Source organism: Sceloporus occidentalis, unplaced genomic scaffold, assembly GCF_023333645.1.
Source record: "Sceloporus occidentalis isolate IW3139 unplaced genomic scaffold, rSceOcc1.0.p SCAF_8, whole genome shotgun sequence".
NCBI classification, from domain to species: Eukaryota; Metazoa; Chordata; class Lepidosauria; order Squamata; family Phrynosomatidae; genus Sceloporus; species Sceloporus occidentalis.
This window is the reverse complement of record NW_028316988.1, coordinates 4,546,833-4,568,019: the sequence shown is the minus strand read 5'-3', so window position 1 is coordinate 4,568,019 and position 21,187 is coordinate 4,546,833. Positions and strand designations below refer to the sequence as shown.

The window sequence follows — 21,187 nt, the reverse complement described above, 5'->3', positions numbered from 1 at the left end:
AAGATGTGGGCACTTATAGGTCATAGAATCATAGAATTGGAAGAGACCACAAGGGCCATCAAGTCCAATCTCATTCAGCCATGCAGGAACTCACCATCAAAGCATCCCGACAGATGGCCATCCAGCCTCCGTTTAAAAACCTCCAAAGAAACAGACTCAACCCCTCTGTGATGGAGTGTGTTCCACTGTCAAATAGCTCTTACTGTCAAGAAGTTCCTCCTAATGTTAAAGTAGAATCTCTTTTCCTGTAGCTTGCATCCATTGTTCCATGGACTATTCTCTAGAGCAGCAGAAAACAAGCTTCCTCCCTCCTCAATATGACATCCCTTCAAATATTTAAGTAGGGCTATCAAATCACCTCTTAGCCTTCTCTTCTCCAGGCTAAACATCCCCAGCTCCCTAAGACGCTCCTCATAGGGCATGGTTTTCAGACCCTTCACCATTTTGGTCACCCTCCTTTGGACACGCTCAGTGCCGATGCTTTTAGGACCCAGCATGGTGTAGTGGTTTGAGTGTTGCATGAAGACTCCAGGAGACCAGGATTCGAATCCTTGCTCTGCCGTGAAACCATGTCATGGCCTTGGCAACGGCAATACCACCCTGATTAAATCTGGCCAAGAAAAATTTAGGATAGGGCCATCTTCGGGTTGTAAGACTGCAAACTGGAGAGGGTTGCTATAGCTTTAATGGTTATGTGGAAGCGGGAATGAAACTATGCCCTACAAGGAATGACTTAGGGAGCTGGGGATGTTTAGCCTGGAGAAGAGAAGGTTAAGAGGTGATATGGTAGCCCTATTTAACTATTTGAAGGGATGTTATATTGAAGAGGGAGCAAGCATGTTTTCTGCTGCTCCAGAGAATAGGATACGGAGCAATGGGTGCAAACTACAGGAAAAGAGATTCCACCTCAACATTAGGAGGAACTTCCTGACAGTAAGGGCTGTTCAACAGTGGAACAAACTCCCTCGGAGTGTAGTGGAGTCTCCTTCCTTGGAGGTCTTTAAGCAGAGGCTGGATGCCCATCTGTCAAGGATGCTTTGATTGTGATTTCCTGCATGGCAGGGGGTTGGACTGGATGGCCCTTGGGGTCTCTTCCAACTCTACGATTCTATGATTCTATGATTCTAGGACTTGCTTGTCAGGCAACCAGGTAAGAAAGGACACTTATTGATATTCCCTCTTCTACACAACCATTAAAGGGAGAGGAGCCCTCTCCTCTTTTGATGTTGGCAAACATTGTTGCTCATGCCCATTTAGAGTTACAAACAGTCATTCCGCAGGCAGTCTTCCTTGTAGCATCCCTATGCAAATTCAGATGATTCATCAATTAAAAGGAACAGGCTTGAACAGAAGCAAGGTGACAGGAGGTGGGAAAGAAGGAAGGTATCTCCCCCTCATGTCCTACATTTCAAAAGGAACCCTCTTTTAAAGCCAGCAACCAGCTCAGCCCTACCCTCACCATTGCACCATGATGGGTGCAAAACAAATAAACAGGTGCTATTTCAGAGAGAGTATCTTGAACAGGATGCATTCTTTTTAATGGAAGGTGTCATCTGGATGGGCTTGGTTTATTAATATTTCACAGTGCCAGGATCCAAGCTACACTTACGTTCGTTTTTATTTTTAAACAACACGCCCTTGGTCCAATTATAGATTAATCACACGTGGATATATATATATTTTTTAATCGAGCCTTCGTTGCTCTCCTGCTCTTGACAAAAACGAAAAGGGAAAAAGAAAGAAAGGAAGGAATTAGCAAACCGTTAATCAGATGCTGGTTTTTAAACATTAGCTCACCATTGGTTTTTGAAGTGGGGGTGCAGGAAAAGAAACCTTATGCACGTATGATGTACCTAGAAGTAATCTAGTTATTTGAAATGTGGCGCTGGAGGAGAGTTCTGTAGAAGCCATGGACTGCAAAAAAGACAAGACATGGGTCCTAGAGCAAATGAAGCCTGAATTCTTCCAAGAAGCAAAGGGCCGGAATAGACAAGCCAAAATAAAGCCGCTTTGGGTCACTTTGGAGGTATGCTGTTTAAATGATGTATGCATCCTAAGAGTCCAAAAGCCACGCCAAAGCCATCCTCCAGTCCAAAGCAATGGAGCGCAGCTTTTGCATCTTAAGAGGCCAGAAGCTTTGCCAAAGCTGCGCTCCATTCCTTTGGACTGGAGGGTGGCTTTGGCGTGGCTTTTGGACTCTTAGGACGCATACATCATTTAAACAGCATACCTCCAAAGTGACCAGAAGCAGCTTTATTTTGGCCTGTCTGTATGGGCCCTAAGATGACTAAACTGAGGCTGTCCTGCTTTGGCCATATCATGAGAATACATGATTCTTTAGAAAGAAAGAAAAAGATGCTTGGCAAAGTAGATGCAGTAGGAAAAGATGAAAGCCATGTTACAGGTGGAGAGACTCAACAAAGAAAGGCAGGCTTTGTGTTTGCAAACAGGGCTTAACTTGGAGGCCTCCCATTCATAGCGTCGTTGTAAGTGAAGTCAACTTGATAGCAGTTAACCACAATGTAATCTAGCTGAAACCTACTGGATGACCTTGGGCAAGTCACACTGTCTCAGCTTCAGAGGAAGGCAAAGGCATGGAAACCATGCCTTAAGAAGAGAGACTTAGGGAGCTGGGGATGTTCAGCCTGGAGAAGAGAAGGTTAAGAGGTGATATGATAACCCTGTTTAAGTATTTGAAGGAGTGTTACATTGAGGATGGAGCAAGCTTGTTTTCTGCTGCTCCAGAGAACAGGACCTGGAACAATGGATGCAAGCTACAGATTCCAGGAAATTCCTGGCAGTGAGCGCTGTTCAGTAATGGAACACACTTCCCTTGGAGATTGGTAAAGTCTCCTTCTTTGGAGGTTTTCAAACAGAGGCTGGATGGCCATCTGTCAATGAGGATGCTTTGATTGAGAGTTCCTGCATGGCAGAATGGGGTTGGACTGGATGGCCTTTGGGGTCTCTTCCAACTTTATGATTCTATGTTTCTGGCTCCACCAGTAACCCAACAGCTTTCAATCTGACTCTATCTGTAAGCGTCCAGATTCCACTCTGGATCTACCTAGGTTTCTATTCTAGCTCTTTGCCATCTGCATTAAGAGGCAGAGAGGGAAATGTCCTTTCTTAACCATAATCCCTCCCTCTGACACTGAAATCCCCTCTCCTCATTTTAACTTTATCCTCATCCATGTCAGCACCAACAACAACATCCATGCCAACAGCAGTGTCCTTGGACACTTTTATGCTATCCAAGAAGCGGAACAAAGAAAAACAGGTCACCTCAAAAGGAGGCCCACTTGCAAACGGATCCATGCTTTCTAAATCAGCGCGGCTGCTTGGAAAGAGCATTGCACATGGGCTTCCAAGACTTTTCTGAGACTCCTGAGTTGCCACATCAAACACCTGTTACTCTGCAAACCAATACAGGAACACGTTGCTAAACCTGAATTGCTGGATAGTTCATTATCTAAGGTCTGAAAAGCACATTTTTCAAGTGATTAATAATAATAATAATAATAATAATAATAATAATAGCCAAGCTAGCAGTCCTGAAAACTGAAGTAGCAGAAAATGTTATCATAACCAGATACACAATATTCAAAGACATAGCAATGCTAATCTGGAAAAGCAGTATGCAAAGGGATCTAGTAGCACCTTTGAGACTAACCGAAAGAAAGAAACTTCATAGACTTGAGCCTACTTCCTCATAGACTTGAGTCTATTCCTTCAAATGCACCTGAGGAAGTAGGCTCTCCCTATTTGTTAATCATGACAAGTCTTCTTCCGGCTTGTTTGTTCCAAAACTCAGGGACAGCGTATAATTTTCAAAAGGGCTCCAGAAACACTCCAAAGCGGTGTCAATCTCCTTCCGTCAAGGGGAAACACATGGAAACCATTAACAATTCCTTGCCAGCTCAATAGGCTTGTGGATGCAATTTTCTAGGGCCGCATCTATATGTATCCTGATATTAGAGAAAGCTGTATGAATGCAAACCACAACCTGCTGGGGCAGGTGCATTATCTGTGTGAAAAGTGGGTATACTTTGGCAGAAGTGCTGAATTTAAATGAAATTTAACATGCATATATACACAAGCAAGATCGTAAGTGAAGTGCACAACTTAGTCAGCATTCCTCACTTATATGCACAACATCTTCGTCTCCCTGGACCAGACAGTTTTTCAAAGAGCAAAGCCAGAAAACTCTGTCATCTCAGATTTAGTCCAAGTTGCTACCGAGTTTGCATTCTGGGCTCAAATAGTAAAACCATGGCCTGTTACAGACTGCCAAAATAAAGCTGCTTCGGGTCTCTTTGGAAGTATGCTGTTTAAATGATGCATGCATCCTAAGAATCCGGAAGCTTCACCAAAGCTGCACTCCAGTGCTTAGGAATGGAGTGTGGCTTTGGTGCAGCTTCTGGACTCTTAGGATGCATGCATCATTTAAATAGCATACCTCCAAAGAGACCTGAAGCAGCTTTATTTTGGCAGTCTGTAACAGGTCCATGTTAATAAAAGGAGGGAGGGGAAGAAAGACTAAGCTTGACAACGGTGGAATGCAAGCATGTATAACCTCTCCATGCCATTGCGGCTGGAAGTAGGCACACGGATCTAGCTCATGGCACATGCATGCGCCCACGCACTGGAGAATCAGGTGGAACAACTGCGCACAGCCTCTTCAAATAAGACAGCAGAGAGTCATACTTCGGGAACGGATAAAATGGCCCTCCGCGCTCTCTTCTTCAAAGACCCCTAGTGTGTTTGTTTGTGAGATTGGAATTTCACCGAAGAGGGCTCAGGAAATGGAGCACATTGAATTTTGGCCTGGTGCACACAGAGAAAGAGGGAGGGAGGGAGTTGGCGCACAAATGCAGGAGCTCACCAAAAACAAAAATGTGGCTTTGAAAGGGAGTTCTGTCATAATTTGTTGTCTTTTAAATTGGTTCAAATTGTTCCTTTTATGATTAATTCCAAAGAATACAAAGCAATGAGATCATTTGGCTGCAAGCAAGGAGATTCATGTGCGGAGGATATTTTTAACACGCTTCATTTCGCTTTTTAAAGATAGCAGGTTGAAAGCGGGGGGGGGGGGGGAATTTCACAGAGCCTACGCTGCAGCGAGCTTAAGCAAACGAAATGAAATAACCGTTTGCTAAATTTGCTTTTGACCTTGCCTTTCCTCCCAGGCATTTCACAGGGATCTGCAAGTCTTCTCTTCCCCCTCTTTTATCCCCACAACAACCCTGTAAGGCGGGGATGAGGCCATGAAGAAGGAAGCGCCAGGGATCACCCAATTGGACTTCACAGCACTAGTTTTCCCGATGCAAAACATAAGGACTTCTTGACAAATTCAGTGTTCTCTACCTAGATAGGAGCAATGTGGCTTCACAGAGGAAGGAGTCATGCTGGATTCAAAGGAAACATCTTCTTTGAGTTGCAAATAGGCATTAAATTTCCTTGGATTTGAAAATTTACCAGTGACCACTTGGCCAAGGAGAGAGGTGCCAACCTATAGACAGCCCTCCTTACCATCTGAACTAAGACCAGAAACAGAAAATGCAAGCCTACGACTAACATCTTCCATTTCTTTCTCCTGTTTGCAAGATGAAGAAGCCAATGTGACTTGGAAAGCTTGCAACATGTGCATTTTGGTCCAATAAAGGTATCATTGGGCCCATACAGACAGGCCAAAATAAAGCTGCTTCAGGTCACTTTGGAGGTATGCTGTTTAAATGACACACGCATCTTAAGAAGCCAGAAGCTGCACCATACTGAGCTCCAGTCCTTAGGAATGGAGCATGGCTTTGGTGCAGCTTCTGACATCATTTAAACAGCATGCCTCCAAAGTGACCTGAAGGCCCATTGTTTGGAAGTTATTGGATTGATGGCACATGGTAACTTGAACCCAGATCCCAGTCAAACCTCCCGTAGGTATCAACTTGCTAAAACAGAATCATCAGCCATGTACAACGCAGATATTGTCATAAGTATTGATTTTAGCATCAAAATTAGCATCAGATGGATAACCGGTTCACTATGAGCAGCTATGTTTGTGCGGGAAGGAGTAGGAAGGGATGTGAGAGAGGCAGTGAAATAGATCACTAGGTCAGGAGATAGCAGCCAAAGAGATTAACTTTTTCAAATACACACACACGCGCGCGCACATCAAATGTTAAGCATATGTTCTGATCTTTTGCAACTCACCATCCTGAGGCGTTGGCAGCGGCTGCGGGAAGTAGTTTCCTGGTTTGTCTGCAAAGCAAAGGAAGAGAGAATGGGATTGTGAATATGAGAAACGTATTTGTAGCCTTGTTAACTACAAGTTAGTTTTCCTCGCTTGCAGTTACTAGCAGTAAAGTCTGCACCACCGCAAGACAACCTAGGGCCCAGACAGGCCAAAATAAAGCTGCTTCGGGTCACTTTGGAGGCATGCTGTTTAAATGATGCATGCGTCCTAAGAGGCCAGAAGCCACGCCAAAGAGCACGTGACTTGACCAATGGCACCCAATAGGTATCAAGGCCGAGTGGGGAATCAAACCCTGGTCTCCAGAACTGTATTTTCAACTCAACAATCATAGAATCATAGAGTTGGAAGAGACCCCAAGGGCCATCCAGTCCAACCCCATTCTGCCATGCGGGAACTCTCAATCAAAGCATACCGACAGATGGCCATTCAGCCTCTGTTTAATGACCTCCAAGGAAGGAGACTCCACCACGCTCCAAGGGAACATCTTCCACTCTCAAACAGCTCTTACTGTCAGGATATTTCTCTTAATGTTAAAGTGGAATCTCTTTTCCTGTAGCCTGCATCCATTGTTCCAGGTCCTGTTCTCTGGAGCAGCAGAAAACAAGCTTGCTCCATCCTCAATATGACATCCCTTCAAGTATTTAAACAGGGCTATCATATCACCCTTAACCTTCTCTTCTCCAGGCTAAACATCCCCAGCTCCCTAAACCGTTCCTCATAGGGCATAGTTTCAAAACCCTTCACCATTTTAGTCACCCTCCTTTGGACACATGGCTCCAGTTTCTCAACGTCCTTTTTGAATTGTGGTGTCCAGTCAAATCACTACGCCATGCTGGCTCTCTTGCTCTTCACGCACACTGAAAATAAGCATTTTCAGGCACTCAAAACCATGCACCTCTCTGATTTTCATGTGAGATCCAAAACAAAAGTCTGCAGACGTTGTGGGAGCAACCGGGTAGGTTCACGGAAGCAATAATAAAATACATTTCCCTTTTGGTGCTGGGGGAGGTAAGGGCCCTGTGACAGGAGCTGCCATGGGCTAGTCAATCCATCACAGTCCCTCCTGACCCCAGCTGCCACACAAATCAAACTATTTATTACCTGTCCCGCAGGGTCTCCCAAGACACTGATCCATCAAGTCCATTTGAGTTGACTGGTGGGTCGTGTTTGGAAAGCGGCTGCTTGTTAGCCAGGAAGATGGGGACAGGTCAGGTGGGTAGATGGGAGCCATGCTGGATAGGAAAGGCAGAAATGGCGCTCAAAAGCCTTCAAGCACAGCTGCCCCTATTCTCATCCAGAGCAGAACTTGGAAGGAAGGAGAGGCAAGAGACGAAGCTGGGTGGCAGAGAGAGTGTCACCGAATTGCATTTCGGGAGGAATGCAACAAATAGGAGGGAAGCCATTGGTGCAAGAACTAGGCAGGCTTTGGGTCTCTGGATCTTTGCCTTCCACCCCAAAAATGGGGAGACATTAAAACATGGAATCATACTATGAGGAGGTGCAATTCTCATGGTCTCGGAATAGGTGCCCCTTAAAAGGGACTGGAAAAGCAAGGAGAAGGAAAAGGAGAAGGAGAAGGAGAAGATGGGAAAGGAGAAGGAGAAGAGGAGGAAAGAGGAAGAGGTGGAGAAAGAAAAGAAGGAGTAGGAGTAGGAGAAAGAGAAAGAGAAGAGGAAGAGAAGGAAGGAAGGAAGGAAGGAAGGAAGGAAGGAAGGAAGGAAGGAAGGAAGGAGAAGATGGGAAAGGAGAAGAAGAAGAGGAGGGAAGAGGGTGGAGAAAGAGAAGAAGGAGTAGGAGTAGGACAAGGAGAAAGAGAAAGGAAGGAAGGAAGGAAGGAAGGAAGGAAGGAAGGAAGGAAGGAAGGGGAAATTACCAGATCATTTCTAGTTTGGGCAGAATTACAATATGTCACCCGCAAGGGACTGGAAAATCCAAAGATAGGTCAGATCCAGATTCTGGATTCTCCATGTCTGTCCATCCCTGGTGTAGCTTGTATTATGCTATAGTTTACAGGCTTTCGAAGTGGTATTTTAACAGAGTCCCCCACCCAGCAGTTTTATGCCATTCTAGTATCAGTCCTATGGTTTTTTTTAAAGAAAAAAGTCATGGGAGATAACAGAAAAACTACCAAAGGAGGAACATAATACTGTAATTTTTGAGCACTCTAGTAAGTGATGACAAGGAATTACTTTTGAACACCGTGATACGTAACAGGGAGAAATTGCTCTGAAGAAGTCGCTTTCTGCGCTCTGCAAAAGAGCTGGAATGCCCTTTTAAGATCCAGTTTTATGGCTCAGTAGAACTGCCAAAGTGGGGCCTACAAATGGAAAGGTGCCTGTATAGACAATCTTCTCCCCAAAAAACAGCATTCCTCCCAAGTTAAAAACTAGTATGTCATTGATGAAGCTTGGTTTTCTATGTGCAAGGACAAGAGTTAACATTCAACATGCAGTTCCCCACTTATAATGCAAAGAAATGAGCAAAGGATTGGCTGCTCAGTTTCAATGAGAAATGGGTTGACTGCTTGGTTCCGTTCAGAGATGGCTCTGGTCCAGTTTACAAACTGGGATGGAGGCAGAACTCTACATACATACTCTAGGACTGCCATCATAAAAGTATTTATGCCTAACATACAACCAAGTGACATGTAGAAATAAAGGCAAGCTATTTGGTGCGTCTGGTTTGTTTGAAGCCTGATATGAAATGTTTGATCAGAAATCATTAAATCATGATATGAAGTTGGGCAGAGTCAGAGGGAGTCATATCCAGTTTATAGCGACTGTCATGGGGTCTTCTTGGCCAGTTTCTTCAGAAGGGGTTTGCCATGGCCATCCTCTGAGGCTGAGAGAGTGCAGCTTGCTCAAGGCCCACCCAGTGGGTTTACATGGCTGAGACGGGATTCGAACCCTGATTCCCAGAGTCCTAATCCAACACTCAAACCACTACACCACACAGAAGCCTGAAACAGGCCAGGGATGTTGGGGAATCCACTCTGGGTTTGTCCAGATTTTCAAGGAGCTAACCAAGACGCTGGAACCATTTTGGAGCAGAGCTGCACACTATGGGTAACTCCTTAGCAAGTTCACACTAAAACCCAGAGTGCATCTACACTGCAGAAACAATGCAGTTTTGACACCACTTTACCTGCCATGGCACCCATGCAACAGAACCCTGAGATCTGTAGTTTGGTGAGGCACTAGCACTCTTTGGCAGAGAAGGCTAAAGATCCAAGGATTTCATAGAATGGAGCTACAGCACTTCAAGTGGTGCCAAAGTGCATTATTTCTACAGTGTAGATGCACCCTCCAGAGAAGACCGAACAACCCACAACCATGCAAAGCACAATCCACCCCGCAAGGAGCAATAAATTCATCACACAGAAAGGACTCACTAGTCCAAAGATACATGTTCCGGAATTGACAGTGAGGTAGGGAAAGAAGTGTGGTGTAGTGGTTTGAGTGTTGGACAACAGTGGAGGTCTGGGTTCGATTCCCCACTCAAGCATAAAAACCCACTGGTTAGGATTCTATGGGGAAGACATACTCTCTCAGCCTCAGAGGGTGGCAATGGCAAAACCCCTCTGAAGAAACCCGCCAATAAAAACCAATGATAGGTTCACCTTTGGATCACCATAAATCAAAAATGACTTGAGGGCACACAACAAAGTGGTTGGAGCAGTGACCAGATCTTTTAAAAATAATAATAATAATAATAATTAGGAATAAATTAGGAAACAGAATACATTGCCCAACCCCTGAAGTGCAAATGCCTTCCCTGTAAAGTAAAACCAGCGCAGCTGTTGGCACGAAAGGCATGTTCTCCCCTTCTACAGTCACAACCATCCACAGCCGTTAGGTTTGTGCATCTGTTTCAGTACGTCTATGCGCTTTCAAACCACACATACACACATACTCCAAACCCTTCAGCGCTGCTTCTCCATGCAAGGCATAGCGATGCCTCAAGAGAAATGCCTCCTACACACTCCATGCTCCCAGCCGCACCCCATTCCCGTTCTATATCCAGCTGAAGCCCTTCATTCGGGGCTTCGTAGGAAACAAAGACGAGTCTCGGAGGCATTTGAAGGAGGTTTTTTTTAAAAGGAGCAACTCCTCCATCATCTCCCATCCAGCTGGGCTTTCAATCTGAAGCAAGGGCACACACACAAAATCCTGTTTTTAATGCTTAGTGACCAGTGGTGGTGGTTTGAGCATTAGACTACAACTCTGGGGAGCAGGGTTGGAATCCCAGCTCGGCCATGGAAGCCTCACACTGGTAAAAAGGCCAATGCCTCACTTGGAATAATACTGTGTCCAGTTTTGGGCATCACAATTCAAAAAGGATGTTGAGAAGCTGGAGTGTGTCCAAAGGAGGGCCACCAAAATGGTGAAGGGCCTGGAAACCATGCCTTATGAGGAAAGACTTAGGGAGCTTGGCCATCCAGTCCAACCCCATTCTGCCATGCAGGAACTCACAATCAAGGCACTCCCAAGAGATGGCCATCCACCCTTTGTTTAAAAACCTCCATAGAAGGAGACTCCGCCACTCTCTGAAGCAGTATGTTCCCCTCTCAAACCTCTCTTACTGTCAGGACATTCCCCCCCATGTTGAGGTGGAATCTCTTCTCTTGTAGTTTGCATCCATTGCTCCATGGCCTATTCTCTGGAGCAGCAGAAAACAAGCTTGCTTCATCCTCAATATGACATCCCTTCAAATATTTAAACAGAGCTATCATATCACCTCTTGCCTGTCTCTTCTCCCTAAACATACCCAGCTCCCTAAATCTCTCCCTAACTTGTATGAGATCATAAAATAGTAGCAGTGAGTACTGGAATGTGAAGCTCTGGATCCACTCTGGATCCCAATCTGCACTTTACAAGAGTGATCCAAAGTCCTGAACCTATTTGGGGGCCAGGGTTCCCCACCCGATGGCTCCTTTGCAACACAGTCTAAAATGTGACCTAGAGGCACACCTCCATAAAAGCACAAGCCACCAGCCGCTAGCAAATGTACTTTGGGGAAATGTTTTGAGCTGCACAGGATTTTTCATCAGGCACCACCTTAAATAAAGTTCTGTGAGCCTTAAAAATAATCTGCTCCTCTCACAGCCTAAGTGAAATTTAGGATCTCGTTCCAGCTATTTTAATACAAATAGAGCCCCTGTTGGGTCAAATCCAAGGCCTCGCTCGAGTCCTTCTGCCCTTACTGGCCAAACATACAGCTCTGAGAATCATAGCAGCACACTCCAAGGCAGATACCCTTGTCTGCTGTTTGTCCCCAGGTATACTGCCATTATATAGGGAGTATCCATTCTTATTATATGCAACAGAAATCTAAGAACTGCCAAGCTTGATCATCCCTAGGGTTAGGAACCTGCTATGTCTTTACAATGGTGTAAATGCCATTACGCAGTGTGGTGTAGTGGTTTGAGTGTTGGACTCTGGAGACCGGGGTTCGAAGCCTCATTTGGCCATGAAACCTACTGGGTGACCCCGGGCCAGTCACACTCTCTCAGCCTCATAGGATAGTCTAAATAATTTAGATGCCGGCCACAGATGCTGGCGAAACGTCAGGAATAAACTCTTCTAGAACATGGCCACCTAGACCGAAAAACCACAAAAACTATGTCACACGGTGGGTTTCCATGACCCAGCAGAGATTCGAACCCTGGTCTCCAGGGTCCTATAGTCCAATGCTCAAACCATGCTGGCTCTGCAGCCCTTGGCCATGAAATACATTGTTGTTATTTTTGTTGTTGTGCGCCTTCAAGTAGTTTCTGACCTGTGGCGAAGCTAAGGCAACTCTTAACACAGAGATTTCTTGGCAAGACTTGTTCGGAGGGGGATTGCCAGCACCTTCCTCTGAAGCTGAGAGAGTGTGACTTGACCAAGGTCACCTGGTGGGTTTTATGCTATGAAATTATTTTTTTGGCCCTAGCATTTTCTATCCTAAAACCAGCATTCTGCCTCTGAGAAGCCCTGAAGGAGGACACAAAGGGAGACATCTCTCTCTGGTCACTGCTGTTTGCCTCTTGGCATCCAAATTGTTTCTGAATCTGGATGTTCCACAAGAACCATCCTGTGGCTGATAGATTCCTCCTCCTTAACTAGTGCTATTAAGCTTTACATAATTTAGCATAAAAGCATGGAATATATAGCATGAAGGATCAGGTGCAACAACAAGGGGGAGTTGAGCAGCCATAAGGCAGAAGACCACCCTAGATTTTATGGCTGCAATGACAACCTCAGAGGTTCCATTCTGGCTAACAAGAGCTCAGCATTGGGCATCGAGAGGCATTTGCAATTATCCGGGGATATGAACATCGTAAGAACAGCCAGGCTGGATCAAACCAAAGGTCCATCATGCAATTTCCGACCCGTGGCCAGACAATTGTTCCGGGCAAGTCTCCAAGCCGAGAGTAAAGGCAACAGGTTTCCTCGTTCATCTGCACCGCTTGATATATTAGAATCAGAAGAAGCGGCCTGATACCAGGTCAGAGCATTTGTTTGCCCACCTAGCCCAGGAAAGTCTATCCCAACTGGCAGAAGCTCTTTAGAGTCTTGGCTAGATAATGGCCTTTTCGTTCCATCGCCTACCAACTGATCCTTTCAGATGGAGAGGGCAGGGGCTGAACTTGGGGCCTTGGACATACCACTGAGTTACCCTCTTCCCACGGCTTTTTGTTGTTGTGTGCTCCCAAGTCATGTTTGACTTTTGGCAACCCTAAGGTGAACCTATCATGGAGGTTTCTTGGCAAGATTAGTTCAGAGGAGGTTTGCCATTGCCTTCACTTGAGGCTGGGAGCACGTGATTTGCCAAAAATCACCCAAAGGCTTTCATGGCCGGCATCCATAGCTTTTTGTGGGTTTTTCGGGCTATGTGGCCATGTTCTAGAAGAGTTTATTCCTGACGTTTCGCCAGAATCTGTGGCTGGTATCTGTGCTGGCGAAACGTCAGGAATAAACTCTTCTAGAACATGGCCACATAGCCTGAAAACCCCACAAAAAACTATGACCCAGTGGCTTTCATGGCTGAACTGGGAATCGAACCCTGGTCTCCAAAGTCATAGTCGAACACTCAAACTGCAAAGGGTTATATGCCGTAGCAGGGCAAACCACTGCACTAGGAATCTCAGCCGTATCTTTACCTATGGTTCCCCAGGGAGGCTAGTGGTTTACATGTCCGTCAGGCAATGACTCTTCTCCAGACTGCAGCTTTAACAGAGCTTTTTCTGCAAAACAGGTTCAGCAACCTTGGACCATTCCTTGGAAGCTTGTACTGCAGCCAACATCAGATTCCTGGCTCTGATGACATGGAAGCCAGCAGTCACCACTGCTAATTTCCAAACCCTTCAGCATCCACACTGACCATTCAAGGAGCTACACTAGGTACTCACCCAATTTGGGGGAAAGGGACTTTGGAAAGTTCCTTTAAAGTTCTGACTACAACCCAGAACAATTCAATGGCCTGGTGACATAGTGACATGGAGGCCACCCTCTGCTCCTGGTTAAGTAGCCTCCCCTTCAAACACAGGTGCTGCTTTGCTTGGAGCCCCAGCACTACTACATCTAGTTCAGTTAGTAAAGTCTACAGTGAGTAGTAATGGCTTTCCAAGCTGTTAGAAACCAGGGTCTTCTCCAGCTGCTATGAAGATGTTAGCAATTGAACCCAGTGCTTAGCTTGTGCTACATGCTTAGCTTGTGCTCTACACTGAGCTATCTACCATCCCTCCTCTGAATATTGTCTCCTACACAGAGGTTCCATTATTTGATGCTTTGGTTAATATGAGCATTTGGCATCTATCATTTAGGTGGAGCTCCAGTGCCAGGCATAAATCCCTATACTACCTCACTGACTAGAAGAAACTGAAAACAGAGAAAATTGCCCAGAATGTAGGATTCATCTCTTTCTCTGTGTATATATCTCCATGAGCCCAGGCAAAATAAGATACAGAGCTTGTGTACCCTTAATAGTTGCATAGAAGAGACAAATTCAGTAGCTGTCGCTTATCTCACAAGCTCCACCTGCTGCTAAATTTTTCCTTTACACTAATAAGAAAAGTCCAATTTCTCCCGTTCCTTAGCTGGCAAACCCATGTAACATGTATAAAGGCAATTCCATGAAAAGAAACATTTAAAAGGAAGAAGAAATTCTTGTAGGACCAGCCTTGCCCACCCTGCCAAGCTTTTGCAACTGCAAGAGTTTGAGATTGAACCAACGTCACACCCACTTTGCCATTAAGCCTCTGCCCAGCCCTTCTAGGGTTGCCACAGTGAAACCTAGAGAGGGCTCCTGATCCTTTAATAGTTCTGTAGAAGAGGGAATTTCAGCAAGTGTGGCTTGCATGCAGCACATGCTGAAATCCCTTCTTCCATACCGTCATTCAAGGGTCAGGAACACTCTCTAGTTTTCATCAGGCAACCCGAATCCCTTCCATCCCATTGTATCTTGGCACCGCAACAGCCATGTACCAAGGGAGACACCTACAGTTGTTGAGGAAAAGTAGGACAGCAAATCCCAGAGTGGAGGTGGCCAAGAGGATCAGGCATATATTACAAGGAATCATGAAGTATCGGACCACCAAAGAGACCTTGTGCTGGTACATCCGGTCCCGCTCCAGAGAGCCTGGCCCCATAGGATATTGGCAAGCGGTCATGCCGCTGACCGGGGCCCAGGCCCCTACCGGGAGATCCAGGGCAGCGGTAACGCTGGGCACTAGAAAGACGTGCCCCACCCGTCTCCAAGACGGGGGCTAGCTAAGTGTTCTCCGGAACCGCCATCGTCCGACAGGTATGTACAAGGGCCTTCAGTTCTCAGGAGGACAGATCTGAAGTCTACAAGCCATCCTGAGGTGGTAATCCATAACTTGGAGAAGAACAAAGCCCAGGCCAAAAGGATTGCTGTCCCATCAAACCATCTCTTCTGTGTGAACACCCTCTTCCAAACTGGTCATAGATCCCCAAGTTGTCCTTGTTGTCAACAAGCCATTTCTATCAGGGACAAAACCAAACCCAGAAGGAAACTCCAGACTGACTCTGAAACACTTCCCAGATCCACCATCAAAACTGAGGGTAGAACCAACCAAACTGAGAAAGCATACAGATCAACGACATCCAAAAGCAGCTTAATACTGGGTTCCAAATCAGTTTTCCCTCAGATTTGGAGGTGTAGGCTATCATGGAGAACAAGAAGGAAGAAGGAGCCAGGGGAGGCAGGTCCTCTCAGATCTAAATGAGTCTTTGGGAGTTCTCAAAAGGCACGGCTCTCTTTAATAAACTGTCAACTCGATTGCTGGGCGGCCTTTGTGGGTATTGGAATGTGATCCTTTAGCCCATGTCTACCTGCTGGCAATGAGATTCCATGTGTCCAAAAGGCAGAGATCATGCGAGAAAGGGAAGAGGTCCTTATTTATAAAACCCCCAAACTTAATCCAGAAAGTGAACAGATGAACTCTCCTCTCGTCTTGGGCAGCAACACACAGATTGCCTTTTACTGCTCCTTCTTTGGAAAAGATGCTGGAGTCCATCAGGGGCTCAGCTGTGGTTTCCTCAACAGCAGCTGGCAACAGATTCGGCTTCTCTGTACCTTCCCGGTGCTTCAGCTCCTTTCAGCCCCTTCCTCTGGGGAGACTTGGATCCTGAGCGCTCTTTGTGGATTTTGCATCAGTTGGGATGAGCCGAAACACTGCCACATTCTCCGGATGACATGCCAGTCCTTGCTACAGAGATATGCTGGTTTCTCACACCAGCAGATCGAGGATGATGAGAGCAGCAGCAGCAACAACAACATGAAAATCAGTGTTTCCAAAAGAGAATCCCCCACACAAAACGCATGAGGGGCCAAAGTGAAGGCGTGGTACGGCGTCCCAATCCCGGAGCCTTGACAACAGGCAGAAGGGGCTGTTTGTGGCATCAAGCGGGGCTCAGAAGCAACCGAGCGCACAACACACACCCAAGTTTCTCAAACCTTTCAAGGAAGGGGGACAAGAAAAAAGGAATGGACGAGAAGAGGGTCCAGCAGGTTATCTTTGTCGCTGCCGTGGACGGTTTGCTCTTCTTACCCAGCGTGAGCTGTTCTGGTCCAAACAGCATAAAGCACCTCCACATCCTTCACCGGCACAAGGTCCTCCCTTCCATCGCTGTCACGGCAAAAAGGAAAACAAAAAGCCAGTCCCACAGATGCTCCGCTGCCACTAGATAAGAGAGAGAAAGGATAAAAGAGTGGCAGGAGGGAAGAGAGGGAGGAAAGAAAGGCTGTCGGAGGACTCTCCCGAGGTCCTTATTCGTGGAAGCACTCCCGATCTGATCCGATCCGATCCGTAGAAGACAAGAGCAGCCGTTGAAAACAAAGGAGAGAAGATTGTGGGTGGTGGTGGTTGTGATGGGGAGCTATCTTCTGTCTAGGTTTCTCCAGGGAGTTGTTCCCATGCAAATCGGAAACAGGACCTTGTGTTCATCCTCTGCTGCCTCCTTTCAGAGATACCTCTGGAGCCGTGTGGACACCTGTCAGCATTTCCAGGGTGATGGCAGGGTGGGGAGGGAGACGTCCTCCGTTCGATCCCCTGGAAGAGACTGGAAGGGAAAATACCCCCCTCCTTTCCTCTCTTCTTTCCCCCCACTCCACCCGTCTGCCCGCGCCCCGCTTCTCATTTGTGAACTCAAGATGTTGAAAGGGGCGGAGAAGACAGTGTCAAAACTCATTATGTGTCTCTTTTCTCCGCCACTGGGAGCTTTGCCTCTGTGAACACACTCTCTCTCTCTCACATACAGATGCAATCCCTCCCAGCAGACAGACAAGAACATAGCTCTGGTCAGCTCAACAGCTGACTTTGGGGACTGAGGACAAGCCAAGGCAGAAGGCAAGGCTGGGGAGAAGAACACAGGAGAGCAAATGAAGTTGCAAGCCTAGCTCCAGGAGAGAAATTCAGGGAGCCCAAGATCATCTTTCAAGAATTCTCTTTGTCTTCAGTTTTTAAAGAGGAGAGATTGTAAGTTGAGAACTGAATGGAAAAGGGGGGAGATTTTTTTGTTTTAATTCCTCTGTACCTTGAGAAAAAAAGGAGGATGGAAACTTTGGTTTCACACGGAAAGTTGAAAAGAGATCCCAGAAATGCAGCCGTGAAGTGGCTTTTTAAAACCCTCGAGGCATGAAGGTCCAGTGAGCAATGTCAGGGATGGTGGTTAAGATGCTCAAAGACAGTATACCTCTGAATGCAGGGTGATGTGAGATTTGAGGGGCTTGCTTATGGGCTTCTCAGAAACACTGCATGGGTCATTGCCGATGCCAAGTTTTAGGGGGCAGTCAACAGGATCGAGGTGGCCAAGTGATGTGGTGTGATCTTCCAGACGACGGTGGGACTGTTTCACATGATGCCACAAGGCATGATGCCTTGCTTAGGATCATCCCAGAAGCATTTGACTCCAGCGGAAAGGGTTGATGCTGGATGAGATTAGCCTTTTGTCTGATGCAGCAATACTCTAGTAATGTTCTTCCTTATGAGTTTAGACTTCTCCCTTGGCCAGTTAGCCCCAGAAAGAAAAGCCTGGCCCTGTGAATACGAAAGGTGTTCCTTTTCTACCCTTGCGTGAATCCTAAAGGGTCAGATCACCAAGTTTCCAAACAACTGGTCCTTCCTTCTGAGAATTATCTTCTCAGTAAAAGCCCTTCAACAGAATACTGAAACCCTGAAACTCCAGGTCAAACCCTGAGGTCTGTTGAAGGGCACTGGACTAATCCAGAGCCTGAAGCCTTTGTTGAAATGGAGAATTCCCAATGCCTCCCAAAGGACATTCTGAGGGACCTGCCATAATTAATTTGACACAAAGCAGATGCCATTTGCCCAGAAAGACAGCTGGGCTCTGCTTTTGTTCTCTATATGGTGACCGATAAAGCACACTCCAGGGATCTGACCTAAGGGACACAAACCTGGGCCTTTGCTATTTGGGGTTGTGCAGCCTCAGCCCAGAGAGCTGCCTTTCACCTGAGAAAGGAATCACAATGCATAGACTCAGCCTCTGTGACTCGCAGACTATAGCTGGCCCCCAACTTTCGTGGAGGTTAGGGATGCAGGATCCTTGCAAAAGTGGAAAAACCACAAATATGAAATGCTTCTATATGTGAAGTTGAAGGTTTTCATGGCCGGCATCCATGGTTTGGGGGGGGGGGGGTTCGGGCTATGTGGCCATGTTCTAGAACAGTGATGACAAACCTTTTATGAGTGCCCAAAGTGCAACCCAAACCCCACTTATTTATAGCAAAGTGCCACGTCCTTCTGGCTTTCTAGTGACAAACTCTAGTGAACTCTGTGTTGGGATGATGATGCGTGTGCCCATAGAGAGGGCTCTGAGTGCCACCTATGGCACGCATGCCATAGGTTCGCCACCACTGTTCTAGAACATGGCCACATAGCCTGAAAAACTATGGATGCCGGCCATGAAAGCCTTCGACCTCACAATGAAATGCTTCTCTTTTTTTACCTGAGAGAACACACTATCCAGGCATTTCTTAGGTGCTCCAGCATGACTTTGCTGGAAGTTGACCATAAAATCATGCTGGAGGAACCATAAATGTCTAGTGAGAATGCATTTTTGCAGCAGCAGAGGCATTGGAAAATACAGTAATCCACAAATAATCAAACCCATGAATGCTTAACCTGCAAATGTGGAGGGACAACTATATATGCTATTTCAGGTTTGGTCAGGCCTCCCATAAATAGCAGGTTCTTTGGTCTAATGGATTTCATCTGGCCAAGTAAGTGGGGCCTAATCCTATACAGGTTCCAGCCTAAATCCAAAGCCTCCCTCAAGAGCAGCCGTGGTGCCATTATTACAAGTCCAGTGAATCCATTTTCAAATGTACAACTGCTTTTCCTGCAACTGCTTCATGTTATATGGGAAATGTCTATGTTTGGACCTAAGCAGCTGCGGAAGGAGCAGCCATAAAACCAAGGGCCAATTGGCTACCACTCTTAGATCATCCCAAGCCTTAGTGCATCTTTGCATTAGTTCACAGACTCACAGAAATAAAGGCCTGGAACCGATCACAATGGCCATCCAGTCCAACCCACGCTGTGAAGGAATACGCAACTAAACATCTGTAAGAGTTTATGATCCAACTTCTGTTTAAAGATCTCCAAAGAAGGAAAGCCCACCATCCTTTAAGGCAGTCCATTCCCACTGTTCGACAGTTCGTATTGTTGGGAAGTTCAGTCTCATATAAAGACAGAATCTCTTGTCTTGTAATTTGAACCATTGGTTCGTGTCCTAGTTTCTGAAGCGGCCGAAAACAAGCTTGACACCACATCTGTTCAAATATTTAAACGGCTATCAAATCACCTCTCGATTTTTCTTCTTCTCCAAGATAAGCATCCCCAGCTCTCTTCATTATTCCTCCTAAGGCTTGGTTTCCAACCCCTTTACCATCTTGACCGCCCTCCAGCTGGTCAGTATCCTTGAACAGAGGTAGTATTATGACTTATTAACAAATCCTATTCGTTTCCACAGGTCTGCTTTAGGTCACAGTAATACTGAAATGAGCCCAAAGTCACTGGTTCAATAATGGAGAGTCAGCATCTTGGTTTCAAATATCCCCATCCATCTCTAGATTCTTCGCCCACCTTGAAAAGCCCAACTTCACCTCAAATCCAGCTTGCAATAATGAGCAAGATATAACTAAGAATCAGGACATCATCTCACTGAAAAGAGCATGCCAGGTACTCTGAAATAAGGATGTTGTCGTTGTCGTTGCAATATTCTTTTCCTTTTCAGCCCACACCTTCCTCTGTGTGATGACCAGCCGTTGAGTCACTGGAAGGACTCCATCTACACACTTCCCAGATACCAAACAACACCTGCTTCTCCTAAATTCCCTGAGAGAAATGAAGGCGGTGGGTGCACTGGATGCTTTACAGCAGGCACTGACTCTTGAAAATTTATTTCCTTTGGGCTTCTTTGAAATCGTAGCCAACAGATAACATTTCTAAGATCTGACTGTTTTCTGGGTACCCCTTGGCACACTTTCCATTTGTACTGGGATTCAGGTACCACGACCTGCTTGGAAAAGCTCTACCGGGGACCATTCAGGGACTTGATGGAGTACGCAAAGTAAACCGAATCATAGAATCCTAGAGTTGGAAGAGACCTCAAGGGCATCCAGTCCAACTCCCTGCCATGAAGGAAGACACAGTCCAAACACCATCGACTGATGGCCATCCAGCCTCTGTTTAAAGACCTCCAGAGAAGGAGACTCCATCATCCTCCAAGGGAGTTGAAGGCACACATCAACTACAGCATCTATGATGGACCAAAATAATTGCTTCTGAAGCTTCATGGGTCTGTTTGCTGAGGATATGGGAGAAAGCCTCCAAAGTAGCTGCTTTCAGGCTCTTGTGCTGTTGTTGTTAACCGTCCCGACTCATGCAAACCCTTTGGATGAGACATCTCCAAGACTCCGTATTGTCTACTGCTCTGCTTAGGCTGAAACCTTGTATGAAATCATGTTAATTCTCCCATTCAGGAGAAAGGTGGGGTATAAATTCATTAAATGAATGTATGAACGAATGAAATGGGCTAAGCAAGCTTTGCATTTTCTATTGCCATGTATCTTTTAACATGTTTTAAAGTGTAAAATGTTTAATTCTATTTTAAGGGAGGGAGGGCTGGGGGATATGATTTGTATAATTTTTAATGCTATAAGCCGCTCCGATTGCCTAAGTGCAGATGGGGTGGGATATAAATACATTATTATTATTATTATTATTATTATTATTATTATTATTATTATTAAACCTTTGGTAAACAAAATAAATTCCCTTGGTATCATTTTGAGAGAGACCCGAAGGGAACAGTGTCTCAGAAGGGCTATGCAGAGCTTGGGGAAAGTATTGCTTTGACCATCATCTCAACATCCTCCATCCAGATGGCCATTGGCTATGCTGGCGGTGGG

The 21,187-nt window shown here is 45.9% G+C and overlaps 1 protein-coding gene across 5 annotated transcripts in view; it reads right to left on the bottom strand.

The window, feature by feature from the left end:
• The window catches only part of AGRN (agrin), a 265,408-nt gene that overhangs the window by 145,380 nt on the left and 98,841 nt on the right, over positions 1-21,187 (bottom strand). For 3 of the 5 annotated variants that reach the window (XM_089534268.1, XM_089534269.1, XM_089534270.1), the window contains exon 3: positions 6,205-6,252. In XM_089534268.1, coding sequence (XP_089390394.1) covers positions 6,205-6,252 — 48 coding nt within the window. Of the gene's footprint in view, positions 1-6,204; positions 6,253-14,731; positions 16,802-21,187 lie in introns of those variants that run through there. The other 2 variants (XM_089534271.1, XM_089534272.1) reach the window with 1 other exon arrangement.